Source organism: Nyctereutes procyonoides, unplaced genomic scaffold (genome assembly GCF_905146905.1).
Source record: "Nyctereutes procyonoides isolate TBG_1078 unplaced genomic scaffold, NYPRO_anot_genome, whole genome shotgun sequence".
NCBI classification, from domain to species: domain Eukaryota; kingdom Metazoa; phylum Chordata; class Mammalia; order Carnivora; family Canidae; genus Nyctereutes; species Nyctereutes procyonoides.
This window is the reverse complement of record NW_026575121.1, coordinates 61319001-61337307: the sequence shown is the minus strand read 5'-3', so window position 1 is coordinate 61337307 and position 18307 is coordinate 61319001. Positions and strand designations below refer to the sequence as shown.

The 18307-nt window shown below is 39.7% G+C and overlaps 1 protein-coding gene across 3 annotated transcripts in view; it reads right to left on the bottom strand.

The window, feature by feature from the left end:
- Positions 1 to 1072: 1072 nt before the first annotated feature.
- CDC16 (cell division cycle 16) overlaps positions 1073 to 18307 on the bottom strand; it is a 35339-nt gene continuing 18104 nt past the window's right edge. For 2 of the 3 annotated variants that reach the window (XM_055335816.1, XM_055335815.1), the window contains 6 exons: positions 17001 to 17153; positions 15370 to 15433; positions 12950 to 13011; positions 11786 to 11921; positions 10149 to 10239; positions 7394 to 7874 (listed from right to left, as the gene is read on the bottom strand). In XM_055335816.1, coding sequence (XP_055191791.1) covers positions 7615 to 7874; positions 10149 to 10239; positions 11786 to 11921; positions 12950 to 13011; positions 15370 to 15433; positions 17001 to 17153 — 766 coding nt within the window. In that variant the 3' untranslated portion in view covers positions 7394 to 7614. Of the gene's footprint in view, positions 2980 to 7393; positions 7875 to 10148; positions 10240 to 11785; positions 11922 to 12949; positions 13012 to 15369; positions 15434 to 17000; positions 17154 to 18307 lie in introns of those variants that run through there. The other variant, XR_008665757.1, reaches the window with a different exon arrangement.

Genomic DNA, 18307 nt, shown 5'->3' with positions numbered 1-18307 from the left:
CCAGCAGGACCCCGACGTCCTCATTTGAGCTGAAGGCAGCCGCTTCACCGGGTCAGCTGCCCGGGTACCTCCCCGCCGTTATTTTTTTTTATTTTTTTTGTCTCCAATTAGCTCCATACAGAGAATAGGGATGTTGATCAAAAAAGTTGGGATGGGGGGCGCCTCGGTGGCTCAGCTAATCAGTCTTGGGACTGGATTTTGGGGAGCTCACGATCTCCTGGTGTAAGGTTGGAGCCCCGTGTGGGATCTGCTTCAGATGCTGCCTCTTCCCGCCCCACGCCTGTGCGCGCTCTCAAAACAAACTCTGGTGGTAAAAAGGAAAGTATCGTTGCCAGATAGAATATTTCAATGTGCAGTAAGAATAGGAAGTAGGTGCAGAAGCGGCTAATGGTGAAGAATGTGGAAACCGTTCATTCAAACACGAATGTTTCCATAGTTTTTAAATACAGAGCCTACTTGGACTATCTTTTAGAATACCGCTCTCAACCTATCTGCAGGTCTTTACTCTCTGATTTTTAAACTTTATTCAGACTAAACGAATGAAAGATTGATGTGACTGGAGCGATTTTATTTTTTTAAGATTTACTTATTTATTCATGAGAGACAGAGAGAGGCAAAGACACAGAGGGAGAAGCAGGCTCTGTGCAGGAATCCCGATGTGGGACTCGATCCCTGGTCTCCAGGATCATGCCCTGGGCCAAAGGCAGGCACTAAACCGCTGTGCCACCCAGGCATCCCTACTGGATCGATTTTATTTTTTCCCCTTTTTAAAGAATTTTATTTATTCATGAGAGACACACAGGCAGAGGGAGAAGCAGGCTCCATGCAGGGAGCCCGACGTGGGACTTGATCCCGGGACTTCAGGATCACGCCCTGGGCTGAAGGTGGCGCTAAACCGCTGGGCCACCAGGGCTGCCCTGGAGCGATTTTAAAGTCGAGTTTGAACAGCTATTGGAAAGAAACCACCTTCTCTGCCTTTGGACTGGGCAAAATGGCAGTTTTAAGCAAGTGTTTGAGAAGTCTGCAGAACAACCTGATGACAAGTCTGGTAGTTGTGAACTTTCTAAAGATACTATTAGTAGTCAGTCAATATATATTAACACGCATAGAAAATTCTTTTTTATTTTTTTTAAAGACTGTATTTGTTTATTCATGAGAGAGACAGAGAGAGGGGCAGACACAGGCAGAGGGAGACACAAGCTCCATGCAGGGAGCCCAACATGGGACTTGATCCCTGGTCTCCAGGATCAGGCCCTGGGCCTGAAGGTGGCACTAAACCGCTGAGCCACCCGGGCTGCCCAGAAAATTTTCCTAACTCCTGTAACTGCACCTCCCTTCCTTCCACCCCGCCTGGATCTTTGCTCCTGAAACTGCAATTCTTTGCTCCCAAATACACACTCTTATTTCCTGGTTGACAGTCCTCTTAAGTATCGGCCCAGTTAGCCAGCCCGCGGGAAATTAGGGACATGCTTCATGTGGTTTAAAGCAGCAGTGACCATAACATTCCCATATTCCTCTGGAAATGACAGTATGGTCACTTAGAAGTTGTCAAAAAGGATGCCTTTTTAGGAAACTCATTATAAGAGTACAAAATTTCAGCTCTTTAATTATTCTAGACCTCACATCTGTTCTTAATGCAGCACTCTTTTATCACTCAGCCAAAAACCAAAATTGACAAATGGAGAACAGAACTCCTGTCCTCAGCTTCTCATTGGGTCCAGTCATGCGCAGTGCTTTGTGACATTCCTGTGTCCATACTTTGCCCCCTCAATGAAGCCATGGTTTGTACTGTGGCCTTGGCTTATAATGACCTGTCCACCTTCCTGAACCTTCTCACCCCAACCCAACACCATCCCAGTCAAGGTGCTTCACTGGAGATCCTCAGAACCTTGAGCACATCTCCACTTACTAGTTTCTACAGTTTCAGTGCTGAAGACTCCCTACCAACTGAGAAGTGGGACTCCACTTACGCAGGAACTAGGTTTCTATTCAACTCTGTATGCCCAGCCCAGGCCTGCATCTGACATCTACAGGCACTCCCATGTTTGCTAGATGTGTATTTCTTGTAACCTAGCCAGCAAAATACCCAAATGTTTTTTCCCCAGCTAACAGCCACCACTGTTCATTTTTAAAGACCCCTCTGACTCTTTAGTTTCTGCTATTTTTTTAAGATTTTATTTATTTCTTTGAGAGAGAAGAGTACACGTAAGAGCCGGGGCTGGGGTGGGGAGCAGACTCCCCACTGAGCAGGGAGCCCAACACGGAACTTGATCCCAGGACCCTGAGATCATGACCCAAGCCGAAAGCAGATGCCCAACTGACAGAGCCACCCAGGTGCCCCTCTTTACTTGTTATTAACAAGATTCTAAGAAATGGTAAACAAAAAATCTTACAAATTTCAAGATCTAGTAAATGAAATATACTTGTAAAATAGCTTAAGATTTTATATAAAAAATTACATCACAAAATCTAGCTTCCTAGATATCACCAAGCCTGTTAAAATGTTTTTACGTTTGTTTTACATACACTATAGACAAAAAAAAAAAAAGCAAAATAATCTCCAAATGTCAGAGTAAAGTAGGTAACTGTGCTTTGCCACACATGAATGTGGTCCTGGGGTAAATGCTGGCTACAGGAAAGGCTGTATCTTACTTGGAAACACATCTAATTGGTAATGGCAGTGGTTTAAAGCAGCAGTGACCATAACATTCCCATATTCCTCTGAAAATGACAGTATGGTCACTTTGAAGTTGTCAAAAAGGATGCCTTTTTAGGAAACTATAAGAGTAAAAATTAGGTAGTAATAGAAAAATACTTGACAGTACAACTACACATTACCTTTCTTTGATACTCTGAAGCCTAAACATTGGTATTAACTGCTGATCTGAAAAACAGCTTGGATTTTGCCTTTTATTTCTTAAAGCACTCACTGTCAATATGGAAATGGCTCCTTTATCAGGAGTCTGCTTTTTCAGAAACCTGAAAGAAAAAAAAAATCACACCACATGATCAATGAAGAAATTACGTGAAGCAATATTTTGGTCTGGAAGGCAAAAAAATGTAAAAACAGTATTAATACCTTCATTTTACCTATTTGAAAACTATTTTAAGTTTAGTCACTTGATTTTCTAGCCCCAGCTAAAGACAGAAGGCATAAAAATAGGCACATGTGATACTGGCAGAGGAGATAGAGAAAAGCCATTGAATAGAAAAATGAAAACTCAAACCTCACTATTTGAGTCTAAAAAACAGTAGGGAACTCAGGATCCAAATGCATTACTACATTAAGCTGACAGTCACTGTGGAGAGAGCTGAAACAGAACAGTCCAGATGCTGGGCCCTGGAAGCATGAGAGGTGCATTCAGATTCCTCAAATGTAGAGAGCCTTACAAAGACCTCCTGGAGTTAGCACTCAGTAACCTCAAGGGATGACAGCCTTTTTTTTTTTTTTTTTTTTTTGCCTTACCTTAAGGTAGATATATATGGAATATATGGAATACTTTTGGTGAAGATAAAGTTTTGGTGTTTAAGACAGCATTTCAGATGTCAGGAAAATTATTTTTTCTTAAGTGGGCTCAATTCCCAGTATATGGGGCTTGAACTCATGACCCTGAGATCAAGACCTGAGCTGAGATCAAGAGTTGGAGGCATAACCAACCAACTAAGCCACCCAGACACCCCCAGAAAATTCATTTCTGTACAATACATTAATCATACTCTGAATAAATGTCTCAGGAACCGTCAAAAAGTAGGATACTGTACCTTCCAATATCAGGATGAGGACCTGCGAGGATTTCAACAAATGAAGCATATAATCCTCTTTATTAGATGACATAAAGCTCTGAATAAGAAATACTGTCAACCAAAAATTTCTTATCTGGCAAAAATATTCTTTAAGAAGGAAGGAGAAATTTAAGACATCCCCCATAAATAGAAGTTAAGGGAGTTTGTCACTGAAGGGTCCAAGTGCCCTTCAAAAAATACCAAAGGGAGCTGTTCAGCCTGAAATGAAAGAATGCTAAACACTAATATGGAATCCTATCAATAAATAAAGAACAATGGTAATGATAACTATATAGGCAAATATAAAAGCCAGTATTAGTGTACTCTTGGTTTGTAACTCTTTTTTTTCTTGTATAATTTAAAAGGCAAATGATTAAAACAATAATTATAAATCAATGGGAACAATGAATAAAAACAATGAATGTAACAATAGCAATATTCAGATAGGGGGGAAGGGGGGATCCCTGGGTGGCTCAGCTGTTTAGCGCCTGCCTACAGCCCAGGGCATGATCCTGGAGTCCAGGGATCGAGGCCCACATCAGGCTCCCAGCATGGAGCCTGCTTCTCCCTCTGCCTGTGTCTCTGCCTCTCTCTCTCTGTCTCTCATGAATAAATAAATAAAATCTTAAAAAAAAAAAGGGGGGGGGGATCCCTGGATGGCGCAGTGGTTTAGCGCCTGCCTTTGGCCCAGGGCGCGATCCTGGAGACCCGGGATCGAATTCCACGTCGGGCTCCTGGTGCCTGGAGCCTGCTTCTCCCTCTGCCTGTGTCTCTGCCTCTCTCTCTCTGTGTGTGACTATCCTAAATAAATAAAAATTAAAAGAAAAAAAAGAAAAATTAAAAAAGAAATCTTAGAGGAAAATAGTGAAAATCTGTGTAACTTTGGATTTGGCAACACTTTTGTAAATATAATACCAAAAGCATAGTAAACAAAATAAACTTCATAAAATTAAAAATTTGTGCATCAAAGGACACTATCAAGAGAATGAGAAGAATGCAAATAATAGAAGATATGTGCAAATCCACATATCTGAGAATATCAATTTTTTTTAAAGATTTATTTATTTATTCGTGAGACTCACAGAGGCTGAGACAGGCAGAGGGAGAAGCAGGGAGCCTGATGTGGGGCTTTATGCCAGGCCCTGGGATCACACCCTGAGCCAAAGGCAAACGTTCAATCACCGAGCCACCCAGGCATCCCTGAGAATATCCAGAATTGGTAAAGGACTCCAACAGCTCAACAACAAAAAGATAAACAGCCCAATTTAAAAGTGGTCACAAGATATGAACACATTTCTCCAAAGACGACATACAAATGGCAAATGTACAGGGTAAGATGTTCAACATCACTAGTTATCAGGGAAATAGGAATCAAACCAAAAGAGCTACTACTTCCAACCCACTAGAATGATTATAATAACAAAGGAGTAAAAAGCTCTGGTAAGGATGCAGAGAAAGTGGATCATCATGCACTGGTGGTGCGAATGTAAAACGGGCAGTTACTGTAGGAAGTCTGTCAGTTCCTCAAAAAATTAAGTACAACTTCGCGCAGGAGCCAACAATACCACTCCTAGGCATATACCAAAGGAACTGAAAATAGGGACTCAGGTATTTATACACTCCTGTTTTCAGCAATGTTATTCTCAATAGCCAAAATGTGGAAACAACCCAAATGTCCATCCACAGATGAATCCGATATACGTGATTGATGTTGTGGAATATTACTCAGCCATAAAAAGGAATAAAATTCTGGTAAAAGCTACAACAGGAATGAACCTTAAAAATATGCTACATAGGGGCCCCTGGTGGATCAGTGAAGTGTCTGCCTTCGGCTCTCATCATGATCTCAGGGTCCTGCGATGAGCCCCATGTCAGGCTCCCTGCTCAGTGGAGAGTCTGCTTCTCCCTCTCCTTCTGCCCCTCCACTGTGCTTATGCTGTCTCTAATCACACTCTATCTCGAATAAAGAAATAAAATCTAAAAAAAAAAAAAAAAAAAAAAACGCTAGGTAAGGTTGACACAAAAGGACAGATATTGTCTGATTCCACTTATATGAAATGGTCTAGATAAGCAAATTCAGACATAATGTAGATTAGAGGTTATCTGGGACTAGCAGGAGGGATGAGTATGGAGTTAATGCTTACCAGGTACAAAATGTGCGATGATGAAAAAAACTGGAAATAAATGCCACTGAATTGTACACTTAAAAATGGTTAAGACAGGGCAGCCCCGGTGGGGCAACGGTTTGCGCCGCCTTCGGCCCGGGATTTGATCCTGGAGACCCGGGATCGAGTCCCGCGTCAGGCTCCCTGCATGGAGCCTGCTTCTCCCTCTGCCTGTATCTCTGCCTCTCTCTCTCTCTGTGTGTGTCTCTCATGAATAAATAAATAAAATCTTTGAAAAAAAAATGGTTAAGATGGCTATCATTGTCCATCTGTAAACACATACTCACATGCTTTATTTCTTAGAGAAGTTTAGGATTACAAAAGGCACAATTCCCAAGTACTCCCCACCCACACCTGTATCCACACCTTGCACTGGTGTATTTGTATCATTAGTGATGCATTATTATTAACTGAAGTCCATAGTTCATGTTATGTATATTTTACCAGAAGAAAAACAAAAAAAGAAAAATGGATGGGGGTATATCACAAGGAGATAGGAGCCAACCTGAAGGAGTTCCCAATGGGCAATGCCGAAACAACTGAAGCCCTAAAATAATATTGTATAGGATCATAACCTAAAATGTAAAAATATATATTCATGAGTCCACACAGATGGTTGAATAAATAGGAGACACAAATTTGCATTACACAAGAATTCCAAAATAATATGTATAAATATCTCCCCTCCAGAGGGTGGAGCTTAAACCTCTTGGTCCTAAAAACAAAAACTACTTCATAATTTGCTTCTAAACCATGCATTACAGACAGGGAAAAACTGTAACTTTATAGTGGAAAAACCAATGGTAGACACCACTGCAACCAAGTAATCAATATTAACAACATGTGTGATAAGTCATGTTGATATTGTGACCCCTGACATGTGGTAAGAAAGGTACCTTGTCCACATCTGTGGTACTTTTTTCCCAAAACCAAGAACCCTAGTCCAATATGACAAATACATCAAACAAACTCAAATCAAGAGACATTCTACAAAATAACTAACCAGTCCTCTGCAATCCATCTAGGTCATGAAAGACCAGAGCAGCCTGGGATATGGTCACAGCTGAGAGGACATTAATGGACAAAAAGTGAAATCCAAGTTAAGCCTGGAGTGGCTTTACTTGTGGAGTATAGGCATGCATTTGGTTTTTTGTTTTTAAAGATTTTATTTATTCATGAGAGACACAGAGAGAGAGGCAGAGGGAGAAGCAGGCTCCACGCAGGGAGCCAATGCAGGACCCTAGGAACCTGGGATCAAGCCCTGAGCCAAAGGCAGGCGCCAAACCACTGATCCACCCAGGGATCCCCAACATTCATTTCTTTTTTATGACAAGATTCTTCGGTCACATAAGACGTGAACAGGGAGAAACCTTTTGTAGCTTTTTCAAAAACCTAAAATCAGTCCAAAAGAAACACTGTTGAAAAATGAAAAAAAAGACATAATACACAATTTACCTCTTTATTCCTCTACACAAAACTGCTTTTTGGGACGAGAAAATATCTGCTCCAAAGGTGTATGGTCCAGCCTCTTGGCATGTCTCCACTCTTCAGTGGAGAAGTGCCGTCTGCATTTGTGTTAACAAGTGGGGATTTCTGAAGATGGGACAAGGATATGAGGAAACCGTGACCTCCCCCTGGACAAAATGGAACTGAGACCTGTCTGCAGTCATGTGCTGTGGTCTGACATTGAGGTCTCCAGCATCATGTCACTTTCATTCATTTCAATTTCGAAGGTTTCTTCCAAAGAAGGTCTGGGATCTGGGGTTTTCCGTGAGGTTTCCAGGGGCACAAGCCCTGTCTCTTCTGCAGTCTGTTTTTCTACTTCAAATTCCCTGAAATCCCACGGAGGTGAAATAATGTTTTTTAGTGTCTTCATTGTATGCACATCAAAGTCATAACATTTTAATTTGTCTTTAATGTCTGCTCCTAAAAAGAAACACCACAAGGAAAATAAAGTAAGACACTCCATCATTTATCCATCATTTCCATGTTTACACAGCACTCCCTCCACCACTTAGTAAAACTGTGTACTGCACAGCTCAGGGCAGCCCAGGTGGCTCAGCAGTTTAGCGCTGCCTTCAGCCCAGGACCTGATCCTGGAGACCCGGGATCGAGTCCCACATCGGGCTCCCTGCATGGAGCCTGCTTCTCCCTCTGCCTGTGTCTCTCTCTGTCTCTCATGAATAAATAAAATTTAAAAAAATAAATAAATAATAAATAATTGGCGTATATTCTTTTTGTCAAAATGTAGGAGATTCACCTATGTTACAACATGACTTAATGGTCTTTTTAAGTGTGTAGTACTCTACTGGGTAAGCTTGCTAGCATTCCTTTCTCCTCTGCTACATACGTGTAGACATTCAGTTATTTCCAGTTAGGTGTGATTACGAACATAGATGCTGGAAACAATCCTGTGTGTGAGCATTGGCTTCCTGAGGCCCCTATACCACTGGGCACACACCTGGGAGAATTACTACATCCTAAGAGCAGCGTAGCAGGTTGCCACCCTAACACCCCAATGAACCACACCTCCTAGCCCCACCCGTGATGACATTGCACTCAATCACGTGACCTACACTGAACAAAATGTGATGGAAGTGATTTTGTGACACTTCCAGCTTTCAAAAGGTCTTGAGGCTTTCATTCTTGTCCTTAGAACCCTGAGATCTCCACACTATGAAGAAGCCTGACATAGAAGACCTGTACGAGGCCCAGCTCTCAGTGTCAGCTGAGGTCCCCATCTATGCATGAGGCCATCTTAGACTGTCAGCCCATCAAGTGCCCGCTGACCACAGCTGCATTTATGAATGAGACCAACAAATGAACCACCAATCAACCTAGAGAGCTGTGAGAACTAATACATCCTTGTCGGTTGGAGTGATTCATCAGGCAGCAACACATAATGGATTTAATTGGCCTATTTAACTTTAGCAGACATGTTAAACAGTGTTCCAAAGTAGCTCTACCTGTATGTAGTCCACCGACAACCAATAATACACAGGAGTACCAGCTGCTCCGTATCACTACCAACATTAGTCATTATTAGTATTTTCTATCTATAGCCAGTTTGGCAGGTATGCAGTGACATCTCAGAATGGTTTTATAATTTCATTTCCATGATTATGTAACGATATTGAGCATATTCATTTGCTTCAGTGGATATCCTCTTTGGTGAAGCTCCTGTTCAAATATTTTGCTCATTTTGGATCTTTTTTTTTCCTTTTCAAATTTTTATTCAAATTCTAGTTAATATGTAGTATAATATGAACCCATTTCTTATTTAACTTTTTCTTATTGTGCTATAGGATTTTTTGTATTCTAAACACAAGTTCTTTGACAGTCTACAAATTATAAATTCTCCCAGTCTATGACCTGCCTTTTTAATGAACAGAAGTTCATTTTATTGAAGCCTAATTAAATTAACATTTTTTTCTCATGGTTTTACATTGTCTCAAGGTTTAACCTCACCATACCCTTGTTACCTTACAAAATTTGTAACCAAGTGAGTGCCCAAGTGCAGCATTCTATCCAGATTTATCTTAAGACTTGCTTATTACCAAAAAATTATTTAAATTACATTGCACTATAATGTGAACGTAAGCCAACTTAATATTCCACTGAAGTTTAAAAGTTAATATGCTATAAGCCTCATTTTACAAAGTATTAAGGCCAGAGCCTTTTCATATATTAGAAATTATTCGAAAATAAAAGTCTCCAAGATTTTTTTTCTCCTATATCACAACAGCACTCTACATGTACTCTGTAATAGTATTTTGCATATACTGAGTATTCAATTTTATTTTATTTTTTTAATTTTTTATTTATTTATGATAGTCACAGAGAGAGAGAGAGAGGCAGAGACACAGGCAGAGGGAGAAGCAGGCTCCATGCACCGGGAGCCAATGTGGGATTCGATCCCGGGTCTCCAGGATCGCGCCCTGAGCCAAAGGCAGGCGCCAAACCGCTGCGCCACCCAGGGATCCCCCGAGTATTCAATTTTAAACTGTACAAATACTTAATGAGTCATTAATTCCTACAGCATTATTCCAACAATATAAATGGAGTTTCTTGATATTAATATAGTTAAATAGTTAGAAAGATAAACTGAGAACCTTACATGAGATTTGAGAAAACTAAACAGAGATATACAACAATCTAAAGAATTGAATAAAATGTCAATTAGAATAATTATAATCTTACCAATGTAAGCTTCAGAATCACCAATGTACATCTCAATGCAATGACCAAGCATTGTAACAGAAAATGTATCATCTCGTCTAAGACCAAGGGCCTGCCAGAAAAGATGCAGCATGGTTATTACAAGAAAATGTATCTCCTCTTTCATTTAAAAATATTCCTGCAGGACTCAATTCAAAACACTCCAAGGAATTAGGGGGAGTAGGGGAGGAGGGCTACAAGAGTAGCCACAAGTTGATTGATGTCTTCTAAAATTGGATGAAGGCCATGTGGAGGGTCTTTACACCATTCTCTTTTATGTTTGAAATCACACTCCTCCAAAAAAGATTTTCAAAATCATATCTCAATATAGAGCCTTCTAAACCTTCTGGATTAATTATATCACAGAACAGAGGTAAATTATACAATCTTCAAACGTACACATTTGAAAGATCACACAAACCAGAAAAGCTGCTAGTCCACACTTCTTACTAGCTCAGTATTCTCATTATCATAGTGGCACTTTTAGGACTTGATCTCACCTGAAAATCTTTAACCAACCCTATGTGTTTTCTCATATTTTTATCTTTCTTTTCAAATACCATTATTTCATTGATTCTAAGACACACACACAACACCCCCCCCCCCCAATTCTAACATTTCTGAACTTCGATGCCTTAAATATCTGGTGGTTTCTTACTACTGCTGTCAGCTGGCCACAGCCATGATGATGGTGGCCTGTTTGGGCAGCCTAGATGTGGCAACCATGAAGATATAGACTAGACCACAAACCATATGAACACTCAAAAATACAGGAACTGCCATTCTTGTCTAAAAACCTGTTGTTGACATTTTCTGGCAGAATAAGCTTTGCAGAGCCAATGTCTTTGTTTGGGAGAAACACAAGTAAAGAACAGGGTGTGTATACTGGCACCAGGAAAGCAGAGACATTGACCACCTGGTGCAAAAGTGATTTAAAAGAACCAAATTCTGAATGTGAAGAATAGAGTGCTATAAGTATCTGTTTCACATATATTTTCTTTTTTATGTAGATACTAGAGTGATTCCTGATGAAAATCTATGTCCTCATTTGTTCAAAAAGAGCACTTTTTCTAAGTACCTAAAAACTGAGAGATTAGAATTACATAAAGTTGAAAGGTTTAAAAAAAAAAAAAGTTGAAAGGTTTATTTGTGTCTGTCTGAATGTGTGTGTGGGGGGAGGGGGGAGCAACTTGCTTATTAATGGTGTCTTATATTTGGTGAGATACAGCATGTGAATTTAGGAGAAATTCTTTCCTTGTGATGAACACAGACTGTTTCGTTCACTGAACAAAGTAACTAAGGGAATTAATTCTAAATCCTAAATTTCTTTTCTCCTGCTTAGGTCAACAAATAGCACAGACACATGTCTGCCTCACTGCACACTTAGGACAAGTCTCACATTTATCTGCAGTTGGATGAGTATTGCACAACACACACATGCTTTTCTCTGAAAGGAAAGAAGAAAGCACAAGGTCGTCTGAAGAACTTTAAGATGGCAAAATAAACACTGCCTAGAAAAAACAAACACTCCCAATATTGCCTAGAAAACATCTTAAAAAAAAAAGGCGGTAAAAAAATTAAAAAATTTTTAAAAGGCGGTAAATGTTAACTAGACATACTGTGTGGAAATAGTCAACAGCATTTTCAAAATTGCCCATCAGACTATGGATATACCCAATGGCAGAATAGGTGGACGCATTCTGGGGAATTAACACCAGTGCCTGACGGTGATAATCCAAGGCCTCAGTGTACTTTCTGTAAGAGAAGATGAAAGACTGAGTTGGGAGCAGGGAGATCGGGAAGGAAGAAAAAACAATTAGTAGGTACAGTGAAAGCATTCAGTTGTTAGGTCATCCATGTAAGAACATCAGAAAGACTTTGGGACATCAGAGTAACAGTTTAGACTGGTAATGGTTCTTCACATCCAGCACTGCGTACTTGGACACCCACCAGTCAGCCAGCCAGCCAAGGCCACTCCAGCAGGGACCCAAGATGAGCCAGAACCCCACTATACTGCAAGCCCTCCGTTGTGGCGAGACAAACCTCCCACGCCACAGGTGGTTAAAAGCAACCAAACATTTTTGCTTTAAGGTCCAAACAAGTTACTTGGGACAGCATTTCCCAAAGTTCCCTGGAATACCTGCCTGTAAATCTTTTGTGAAAAAAAAGTTCACTAAACTTTGGGAAATGCTGCAGCTCCTAATAAATAGTAAAGACTCCAAGATATATTGAAACAGAAAAGCCTATTCTATTTTGAGTAGCCTAGAGTTCCTCAAACTTATTTAACCAAAGAGTTATTTTTCAAATGCTGCTGCTTATCATACCATAGAACTGGTATCTAGAGAAAAAAAGTAGGGTTTTAACTAAACCCTACTATCCTAATTCTTCCAAATTAACTTTGAACACCAATTTTTTTGATAAAAGAAAAGTTATTATAATTCTTCAAATTCCTAGAATAAATGTACCACCAGAATATAAAAATAAAGAAATAACAAAAGCCACTATAGATAATTATTTTGATGCTTGCTATATCTGAGCAGCAAAGTACACAGTTGGAAGATCTCAAAATAAAAATAAGTTAAAGGGCGGCTGGCTGGCTCAGTCAGTGTACCATGTAACTCCTGATCTTGGGGTCATAGCTCAAGCCCCACATTGGGTGTAGAGATTACTTAAAAATTTTAAATCCTAAAAACAAACAAACAAAAAAGATATGGACAAGGCTGCCCAAAATTAAATAAACTTAGTAAAAAAGAATATTTCTGAAAATGTTCTACTTTACTTACTTAAGCTTCCTGCAGACATGCCCCAAGTTGTTCAACAAAGGCTCCCATTTGTCCACTGTTACCTAAAACAAAGCATCATCAAAGCCATGACTCACAGATGCATTTTTCAGCCAGACCCACCTGATCATCACCCGCACCTGTGCAGGCTGCCCTCTTTCCCGGAGCCTACACAGCACAAAGCAGAGTATTTCTTGGATTCTCTTTCTTTCCTATTTAAAGAGACTTCCTGAGGATGCTATTATTTTATTAACACCACTTTGTTAATGAGCCCCTCTATGCTAAAGTAGTTCAACCTCTGTATTTCTAGCCCAGAGCTTTCCAGCTGCCCACTAAATACTCCTACTTACAAAGCTCACAAACACTGCAAATCCAGTGTGTCACCCCCTAACCTTTTATCCCTTGTCCTACTATCCCTGTTCCCCAACCTCCAGCCCTTCTGAGTGCCTGCTTTCTTATGCCTGGCGTCCACATCATCCTTAACCCCTAGGACACCTCAGTGTGACGCCAATCCCCATGTGACAAGTCTTATCTGCACTCCACCACCTCAGGATAAGATACCAGGCCCTTAATGATCCACACTTAACCTTCTGCTCCATTCCTCGATATTCTCTATGAACTTAAACTCCAAGCTGTACTGGCTTCACTCCAACTCAGTACATGCCATTCTCTATCCCTTCTATGACCTTTTCTCTTCACTTGTGCCTGGCTGATGTCTGCTCCTGTTTTAGGAGGTTTAAGATGCCATATCCAAGGGGCCTTCTTGGTCCATCCTCAAGTCTGGGTTACTGGCCCCTCTGTATGGGCACTTTTATTTGCTCAATCACAGCCCTTTTTGTGCACTGTATAATTATTGCAATTTACTTATCTGTAATCCCCAACAGGTCTAAAGGCAGGAATTATCTCACTAGTTTCCTATTGCCTCCCAACATCTCACTCAGAGCTTAGGACACAATCAACACACCTCAGTCAGTCCAAGCTAGCCAGAAACAGCTTGGACTCCAGCCACACGCTCCAGCTCCCTAGCCTGACTCTAGGAGGTACAGCCCATGGGAACAAAAAACAAACTCTTTCTGATCCTTACGAACCATTGCTTCCCTGTGGCTATTTTGACATTTGCTGTAGTTAATAATTGAGGACAAACAATATCTCCCTCTTTTCAAGTAACTTTCTAATAGGCATTTTATCAGTTTAATAGTATTGTGCATTTGTACTTAAAGCCATTACTGTAAATTTCTCTTAAGAATCCAGTGTCCTCAGATCATCAAAAAACACAGTTCCAACTCTAAGTGTGGTTTGTGACAGTGGGGCTTGAACTTTTGTGCATATCATCTCAGGATCCTGCTAAAACTGCAGACTGTGACTCAGTGGAACTGGGATTGTGCACTTCTAACCAACTCCCAGGTGAAGCTGATGCAGTTGGTCTAGTTAAAGTAGCAAGGTTTTAAGGTATCCAACTCTAAAAATTGGCAAGGTGATATGTGACAATCCCATATTAACAAAAGACATTATCCAGGCTGCCCAAGACTGAGCTGTTCAAGAACCTGTTTTACATGCATACACATACCAACACACAGAAACAGGGTGTTTTAAATTCACAGGACAAATAAAAGACCAAAATAGATAAAGCTGTGTTTAAAGGGGCAAGTGGACTGTCAACTGGCACAGGTCCAGAGAGAGCTGTGTCTGTGTCAGTAAAAAGGAACCGACAGCCAAGGAAGATGTGATCTATAAGTAAGAAAAGGAACAGAGTGAAAATGGGAAGTGGCAATCAGAATAAAATAAAATAGATGTAAATAAAAAGAATCAAGAATCAGAAGAGTACCAATATGCAAATCCTTTACCTACAGAAATTGATAATATCTAACATCATTATTATTTTAAAATACCCATGTATATACATCCAAACTAGCTGGAAAGTTAATTTATGAGCATACATCTCATATGGGAAGACCTAGTTAAATATTTCAAACACTGAGAGGTCTAAATATGTATTAAGTACAAGGTAAGGAAAAGCCATGATAGGTCTGAACAAAGTGATACATGGTCTATATATTTACTCATTAATCAAAGAGGAGGCTCCTCAGGTCCAGAGAAGGACATCTTATGTTAGATGGTACAGTGTCTACCACTGTTCACTACCACATATTCCCTATATCAAATAACCATGAGATACATTTTGATTATTCCCATAAATCAAAACTACAGCCTCTAACAAAGCAAAGAGCCCACACCTACCCTTTCAATTAGAAACACACTCATTTTATACCATGTAGCAAAATAAGTGCCTGAAATCCAAATATTAACAAGCCATTTGCCAGTATAAATTTTAGCCCATTGTCTTCCAGGCAAAACAGATTGTCCATATTAACATTCTCATTCAACAGCAAACATACTTGAGTTACAGGTATTACATAGCATACCTCATTTCCAATTGCTTTAATTTTTTCCAAAGCATCAAGAAACCATTTTTCTGCCGTTTTCCATCTAAAATAGAAGGGAAAGTTTACAGATTATTCCAAATTAGCAAGTATAAACATTGTAAGAAAAAATGAGGTTAAAAAATGAAAGGAAAATGAAGTAAATTTCTATAAACAGTTTATTAAAATTCAAATTTAAAGGTCAGATAGTTTTATGGCATTAATATTGTAAGAGATCAAGATTTTAAGAGAGAGAGTTAATTCTCATGATTCCTGGTAATTATATTCCATAAAGTCACTGTAAACAGTGTTCTAGCAAATACTGAACTATGGCTCCTGGCAGAAATATAGGGTCAGGTTCCTACAAACCTGTGGTCAACTGTCCAACATATAACCTGCTTTCCACATGCTAACACTGAACATGGCCAGCCAAGAAGCGCATCTGGCACAGGTACTTTCTCTACAGGCTCATCACAGCCTTCCTATGATTAGGGCCACAAACAGCACGTCAACACCAGGCTTGGGGATCATTTATAATAGTAACATCATCAACAGGAAGCATACAAATGTGGAAAATGTAGCACAAAATAATAGACTGCACAAAAAAATGCTCATTTACAGTATGGGTGCAGAAATAGGAAGGCAGAATGTCATCTCTGACCTCAGCTAGGAACATACGTCTGTCTACAAATGTGTAAGTGCTAGGAGAGCTGACTCTGGCTTACAAATCAATGGACTACATATTAAATCATTATATATGATGATGTATATTATTTTTTTTAAGATTTATTTTATTCATGGGAGACAAAGAAAGAGAGAGAGAAAGGCAGAGACACAGGCAGAGGGAGAAGCAGGCTCCATGCAGGGAGCCTGATGTGGGACTCGATCCTGGGATTCCAGGATCACGCCCTGGGCCAAAGGCGGCACTAAACCGCTGAGCCACCCGGGCTGCCCTGTATATTATTTTAAAACAGCTTCAAACTTGCTCTTAAATATACCAGATAATCCAATTTTTAGAATACACACAGGTGCCATAAAAAAACATTACAGTAGTACTGATTTATTGTTTTTAAATTTATGTATAATTTAGTGCGAAGCACTCAAATATTTTTCTCTTTAGAATATAACGCTGAATTACTTATTCTATAAATATTCAAGGATGCAGGACTGCCTCAGATGACCAGGAAACTCTGAGACTGAGCCATTCTGATTAATTTTTGGATTAACTAGCAACTAAACGAGCATTTTTGTTTCACAATTGTGGGAAATCCTTCTCCAATGTAAGACTCCAGCTCCCAAATCAACAAGATGACAAAGGGGTCTGCCATGCCTCCAAGCAACCCTAAGGCCACCCTTCACCTTCAGCAACAATTTTCCTGCTCCTGGAACTATTAGCTTGTGGCAGCGCATGTCCATGGAAACCAAATCCTGTTGAGTATTTTTAAACAAATCTAAGATAACACTTTGTATTTTCTTTTTTTTTTTTTAACTGCCCACCTCCTTCTCCTAAAATGGTATATTTAAAAACAAAAATCTAATGAAAGATCACTGAGGAGAGTAAAACCTCTAGTGACTGAGATTTAACTTCATTTATAGAAGGAAAATGGAAGGGCTCCCGGCCTTTCAGTACTTACTCTCCATTCTGAAATGCAACCACACCAACCTCGTGCATCACAAATGGGTCTTCTGGGGCAATGCTTAGTGCTTGGCCAAAGAATCTTTCAGCCAATTTTGAGTTATTGGTCAATCCATATTCTAATCCGATGTACAGCATTGGCAAATGACACCTAAAAATATTGGAAAATTTCACATATTCAACACCTAAAACTTGGCAATTCAGCAGAAATTTACCAACTTTAAATCCTGTCTGCAAGATAACACAGCCAAAAACAAGGTACTTCCTTTTTTTCTAACACTTCATTTACTGATATTTAATCAGTCTAATAATTTTTAGACTGATCAGCTGCCACTTCTAGAATCTATCAGCAACCTATTTGTCTTTATTTTTCATCATTCTACAGTAAAAACAAAACAAAACAAAACAAAACAAAACAAAACTGGAACTGTCTGAAGCAGAAGGGCAGATGTGTGCTTCCTGTTTTCTTCCAGGATGCTAATGTCACACCCTTAGCTTGGACAATCTCTCTCCTCTCTTCTTTTGATTCAACACCGTGATGTATTCAAGTTCCACTTCCCTTTGTGAAATGCTTCTGACTTTCTAACCTAAATGTTAGGTTAGATCCTCCCTTGTGTGGATTCCTATCATCTCAATTACTATCAGTTCAGAAGTATATCGTATATACCCCATTTTCACATCCTCTGAGAGTTCTAGGCAAAAAGTACTAACCACTTCTTAACTGAATCTTCATCTCTTGTCAGACCAGTAATTACATCAAAACAAACATAATAGTATTTCTTTGAAGACAGATCTAAGAATGTCTATAAATAGTAACCAACTGGTTAGTATGTGCTTTGGTTTTAATCAAGAACCATGACTCAGATAAAGACTCAATCACTTACAGAAAGGGTCATTTAGAGAAAATCCATCTGAAATGGCCAAACTACTCAATAAAAAGCAACAACACTGCTAAATTATCAAAAGGAAACTTTTTAAAACTTGGAAGTTAACCAAAGGCACCAATGATCTGAGGGGTGTTTATTCTAGAAAAACCGCTGAAGTGTGCAAAGACACAAGGAACAATTAGCAATCTAGGGGCTAGGGGTGAAGGAGGGAATCAGTCAAGAGAAATTGTCTGTGACAAAGGGCAGATGTTGGATGTTCTAGACACTTTAAGCTATTTTAAATATGAAAATAGAAATAGAAAATTCTGAGTTGAAAAGTAAAATAATAAAAATTCACTAGAAGGGTTTGCCAGCAGCTTGAACAGGCTGAAGAATCAGTGAACCTGACGACAGGTCAACTGATATTACCCAGTCTAAG